Below are 6,371 nucleotides of genomic sequence, written 5' to 3'. Positions count from 1 at the left end.
TATTTAAATAGATTCAATTCCTTATAAAACCAAATAACACAATTAATAAAATTATTAATAAAACATACTATAAAAACACACAAACAAAAGAAGTGATGGCCTCCGCCTTATTTTAACTTAGAATGCAGTACTTTATATTTGAAATGATACGTTCATGCAGTACTAACGATACCGTCTCCGACTCCGGCATTTCCGTTTTTTTTTGGGATAAGAGGCAAGCATTGCTATGCCACATTTCCCTGGTCCTATACCGCCAGGAACATCGTTCCGCTTGATCCTCATATATCCTCTTTCACCCCAATTCGATCCCCATGAATTCCTCACTATCCAATAATCAACTCCGTTCTCACTTCCATATCCCACCACCACCACTGCATGATCTAGGATGGTTCTGCAGTTTCCCGTGAAAATACCCTTCCATAACCAAAACAATCACAAAATATTCACTTATAATATTCACTTCCACAACTTTTCAATTATGACTACTTACCGAGACATAGTTTTTGAATGCCTTGCCATAGGCCTCAATGCCAACGCTGATGGGCTGGTGCGCGACAGCTTTCTTTAAACTATTTTCGTTGCGTGGTACTTTTTCATAACCGTCTATGCTCACCACCTTTGATTTCATCTGCAATCAATCAATCAACAAAATGAGTAGACTTATAAAAATTAACAAGCCCCAAAGTCAAACTCACGATAACCTTAGTGAAATTGCAGGTGCCATCGGCCTCTATATAAGGATAGTCTTTCTCGGTGTCTATACCACCGTTTCTAATAATGAATTTGAATGCGTCAACCATGAGCCCGGTTTTGCAGCCGATGTTGGCACTTCGGTCGCAGTCAATAAGTTCTTGCTCCGACAAATCAATCAGCTGTCCCGTCGCTATCTTGTTGATACTTTCCACAGTTGCAATCGCCGAGAAAGCCCAACAACTTGCTGATATTTATAAAACAACATAAAGAAGATCAAAATCTATGAATTCAAAATGTTCTAAAACTATTAAATTACAAGTACTTTTTGTTTTTATTTTGTTTTTTTCTAAAAATAAAATTTAGCCTGAACTAAGTGAATTAATGTAACGAATTAGGTACTAGACAAATCTAAATAATTGAAAATCTTACCGCATTTTCCCTGGTTCCTAATAGGTGAGACGGCGCCTTTTGTCCTCCAATCAACAAACTCCGGGAGAATTTCATCTGAGGACGCAGCATACCTTTGGCTGTCAATCTCTGACTGAACAGATTGGAGATCGGCATCATATTTCAAGCCGAGGTAGTATGATCGGTACTCTTCATCGGTCAGATCAGAAAACACGTTCAATCCAACCTTGTAGGTCCGGTTCTCGGAGTTATGATCATCTATGAAGACCAAATTATCCTTAAAAATGTTGAAACGCTTTTCGAATTCCTCAATTCCGTTGTACACTTTTCCATTCTCTACCATCCACTTTTTGTAAATATTCATCATTTCTTCGTCGGTTCTGGATTTTGAGAGGTAATTGTTATCATATTCGACGATGGACATGTCCGCCAGCATGAGGCTCAGGGAGGCGGAGAAGAGGACTAGGAGGAGGAGGAAGATGGTGGTGGCCGGAGTAGTCATGTTTAATTAATGGTGTGAGTCTCAAGGATATAAAATGAGGATTAATTTATAGATGAATATATTTATTATTTAAATATTTAAGAAAATATTTTATTCAATCATTATTAGATTATCCTATCTTCTTATTGATTTTTTTATTTATATTTGAGTTACTAGAATAGTCTAATTTGTTTTTTATAATAATTATCATTAAATAATTACTTAAAATTTAACAATCATAATTATCAAAAATAAAATTAAAATGATGATTTGACATTTAGTAAAAAAGATTGAATAAAATAAATTAAACATTATTTGATATTAAAACTTTTTATAATTTTTTTTATTAATTGATCTTAATATATTTTGGTTGTATTTTATTTATTTATTAGGATTAATTTTTCAATATAAAAAATATAAAAATAACAATAAATTATTGTGAGTGATTGTCGTATGTCATAAATAAGGAGGTGGTGACGTCTTCTCATATGTTTCTACATTGTCACAATATCGCAAATATATAAACTACTTTTATGGAATTTTATCAAATATAATAAGTTAGGTTGGATATAATCGTCGGTCGATATTGTGAGGAAATGATTGGGATGGTTAAAATCAGGCTTACAAGATAGATCTCTATCCATATATATATATATATATATATATATATATATATATATATATATATATATATATATATATATATATATATATATATATATTATCGAAAATAAATCGAAAAACATTTAACAATTAAAAGTATGTTATTAAAACTATTCACAGATATAATGACAATTTCTGATATGAGATCTAACAAACTTATGAATTTATGTAAATACATTATTGTTTTTCTTGTAATCCTTCAAACTAATTAATTCTATTTTTGTTTCTTAATTTGTTTTTGCCTTTTTAAACTTTTTTTTTCATGGTATACAATTATCACATGTGTTTACAAAATTTATTCAAAAAAGTTTTAAATTTTAAAAAAAAATTGATGTTATTGTTTTGCCAAATTTAAGTTTTTACATTGTTTGTTATTACACTTGTGCAATAAGAAACACTCCTTTTATGATTCTTCATTAGAATTGGAAATCAGTCATTTGGAAGATATATTTTACATAAAAATAATGTTTTGAATAAACTAATATTTTTTAATGAAATTATTGTTTACATTTATAAACATCAATAACTTTTTGAATATTACTCTAATAAAATCAAATTTACAAATTGACCTGTCTAATAACTTTATACTATTTTATATTTTTTTTTTTTGGTTAAATTTGAGGAACACAATCTCTAAACTTCATAGTCTAAGTTTTTTAATTTAATATATATTTTATGGAAATTAAATGTTATATTTTGCTTTCATAGACCAACACTATTTAAAAAAATTTAATTGTATTAAATAATTATTATTTTTTAATTTCACTTGCTGAAATCTTAAAAATGACATATTCAATACTAGGGCTGCAAATGAGTCGAGTCGAGTCGAGCTCAAACCATCTTGAGCTCGAGCGCGACTCAATTTAGTATTTATTAGCTCGACTTAAACGAGTTTATAAATTTGAGCCTTGACTTGACTATTTACCTACCAGCTCAGCTCAACTAAAAAAATTTGAACTAAAATTAAATTTTCAAACTCAAGCTCGAACTTAAACCAAAATTTATTTTCAAAATAAAAATATCAAATTTTCATACATATTCAACATTTAAAACATGATATTTCAAAATAAGAATATGAAACAATCATACTTATTAAAAATTCCAAAACATAATTGTAACCCCTGGAATCCCGCAGCAGCGCATGTGGACATGTGGCACATTACTTTTAAAAGATTTTGAGAGTACATGGCATCTTTTAAAATCAATTATGTAAAAATAATTAATTTTATTCAAATTTTAATAATCTAGGGATTTGTGATAAATCAAATGACAATTTAATTATTATGAGATCTAGTTTAAATTAATCAAATATAATTAATTTAAGAAAATATTATTTATTTGAAAATAAAGTCGCTAATTGATTTTATAAAAATCAATAAAAAATGGTGTACGTGTACAAATGTATTTTACAACAGTTTCATTTGAATCGAAGTTTGGTGATACTTGGGAAAGGGGGGCTTTCGCGCTATGTCTCACGTACCCATTAAAACCGGTATCTACTTTATAAACTTCACTTTTGAAAATCGGTTGTATAACGTTTGAGTTTTAACCGATTATTCTTCCGGTCTTAGTCATACTTTTAAGTTTTAACATTATTTAAAATATTGAAACAACAATATTTAAATATTGGTACATGTTGCTAATAATTAATAGGAAAGAGTATACCTGAAGAATATCAGTCATTTTTAAGGGTATTAGGGTTTAGAAATATACGCCAAACGAACTTTGGTTAAAATATTTGTTTGGAAAATATCCCATAAATATTTTGAAGTCATTTTCCAATCTCTCGGGAATTTTAGAAAATGTATTGGACTCCCAAAATTACAAAAAATAATTTTGAATTTTGAAAAGTGGAACCAAATAGGCCTTAGGACCGGAGTCTTCGACTTTGGGCTGAATTTATCGGTCGAGGTCCGGAGACCCTTAGTTTGGGTTGAGAAATCCTCGACCGAGGTTTAGAAGCTCTCGGTCTGAGTATCGGAGTCCCTTGGTTAGGGTGTTAAGGACTCTTGGTACTTGGTTGAAATTATCGGTCTATGTGTAAAAACTTATCAGTCATGGGTTAGCCTGGAGCTAGGTTTCTCAATCGAGGTGTACATACTTCTCGGTCCTAGACTAACTCCCTCGGTCCGTATTTCAAGAGCTCTCGGTCCCAAGCTTGGGAGTCTCGATCCCAAGGTTTTGGACACTCGGTCTTAAGGTTGGATTCATTGGTCCTAGGGTTTCAAGAATCCGAGTCTTGAACTCAGACCTCTTGGTCCTGGGTCTCGAGAGTCTCGGTCCCGGACTCTAACCTCTCGGTCCTAGGTTAAGGATTCTCGATCCTAAGGTTAGACATCTCGGTCCTAGGTCTTAGAGTCTCGATCATGTACTTAGACCTCTCTGTCATAGATTGGACCTCTCGATCCTAAATAAAAATCCTTGGTCGGACCTCTCGGTCCTTGCTCAAAAACATTGGTCATAGGTCTTGGTCCTAGGATGGATTTTCTCGGTCCTAGGTCTCGGTCATGACCGAAGATTCTCTGTCGGACTCTTGGTCCTCAAGAACACCAATGTTCATTTTAGTAATTCGTTTTTTAGCTCAGATTCTTTAATCCTAGAGCTTGGGTAGTTTCACAAAGATCTTAGGAACATGTTAATAATCATCATCTAAAGGTATCAATCGACCTGGATGATGATGAATTTGTTCAAAACCGTTTGTGATCAAATTTTAGGTTTGATTTTAAAGTTGTTTTGTTTTGAAGTGAATGAAGTTATCCAATAACTTCCTTATATCACATAAACTTGATTGGTACCAAAATAAGAAAACATGCTGCTTGTTTAAACCAATTAAAGAACTCAAATTTTCATTTTATTTGAAAATTTTGATTTTGATCAAACATGATCAGGATGGATCAAACATGATTCAAACAGTTGCCCAACATGTTTATAATCATTTGGAAAGCTTTCTGGGCTGTGATTCAACAAAATTAACCTAAGAATAGAAAACCCATTTTTTTATATTTGAAATTCAAAATTGGGTTTTTGTTATTTATATCGTTTCATCAGTTCTATCTTATCCAGATAGTTTCTAAATGATCCAGATAACCATAAAATAACATGCAAATCAAGTATACAAGTTTTTACAATTAAAAATATAAAAATTTCAAATTCAAATTGTAAATATGAATTAGAGGGTGATTGGATCCTTACCAAGGATTGGAGAACACTCCTTATATCTTAGGGAAGTTGTTAGGATACACAGATCCGAGCTTTAAGGCTTCAAACAGATTTTTAAAAAATCCAGAAACTTTGAGCTTCAATGGCAGTTTTTTAGTAAATCGCGATTTGAAAGTGGAGATTGGATTCTCTGGTTTAGAAACAACTTAAAGGGTCTATTTATAGCTGCTCTGAGTCGGTAGAGGCTTCTAGTGACATAAATCAGTCAAAAGCCATTAATGGCTTTTGGTTGTTCTTGGTTGAATTCGCCCGAATAGGGATGAGTCATTCCTATTTTGATAGGGAGAAATGATCACCATCGTAGGGTGGTCATTTCAGACTTTAAATGAGCCGACATGGTGGACTAGTGAGATAGTTCCAAAAAGAAAAAATTGAAGACGAATATCCTTCCTTATCCATTTGGTGTCGCGTTGGAGACGAAGGTGGCGCTGAAAAAGAAATTGTTTTAGCGCAATGGAGCATTATGTTGGCGTTCCGTCCAGGCTTCGTTGCGTTTGGGTGTTCCGTTAGTGATTTGGATAACGAGCATTAGCCAATCCAGTACCTCGTACGTGCGCTTCTCCTTGGCTACAACCGGCTACGCGGAGCGCTCTAATGTGTTGGATGAGAGTCTAGTGTCCATCCAATGGATGCGGCTCCTGCTTTAATGTTTTATTCTATTTTTGGCTACACCCGATTACAAATTTTAATTTTAATTTAATACATTAAGGGTTTGTTTAAAATTGATTTTTCTTTCACCCTTTTGTCTTTAATTTTATTTTTTTTAAATACACAAATTATTAAAATAAATATGGCAAATAGTTTACCAAATTTATTTTTTGTTATATATATTTTAGGGTTAAATAAATAATTGTTTTAGATTAAATAGATACAACAATTCATTCTAAATTATTTATTTTTGTCCCTT

At 32.0% G+C, this 6,371-nt stretch overlaps 1 protein-coding gene across 1 annotated transcript; it reads right to left on the bottom strand.

The window, feature by feature from the left end:
- LOC124922329 (ervatamin-B-like) lies at window positions 1-1,603 on the bottom strand. Its single transcript, XM_047463061.1, has 4 exons — window positions 1,123-1,603; window positions 702-937; window positions 491-628; window positions 1-414 (listed from the first exon to the last, which is right to left on the bottom strand). The coding sequence occupies exons 1-4, from the start codon at window positions 1,601-1,603 to the stop codon at window positions 163-165; spliced, it is 1,107 nt and encodes a 368-aa protein (XP_047319017.1). The 3' UTR covers window positions 1-162.
- Between the last annotated feature and the right edge of the window lie 4,768 nt (window positions 1,604-6,371).

Source organism: Impatiens glandulifera, chromosome 1, assembly GCF_907164915.1.
Source record: "Impatiens glandulifera chromosome 1, dImpGla2.1, whole genome shotgun sequence".
Lineage (NCBI taxonomy): Eukaryota > Viridiplantae > Streptophyta > Magnoliopsida > Ericales > Balsaminaceae > Impatiens > Impatiens glandulifera.
This window is presented reverse-complemented; position numbering and strand designations above follow the sequence as displayed.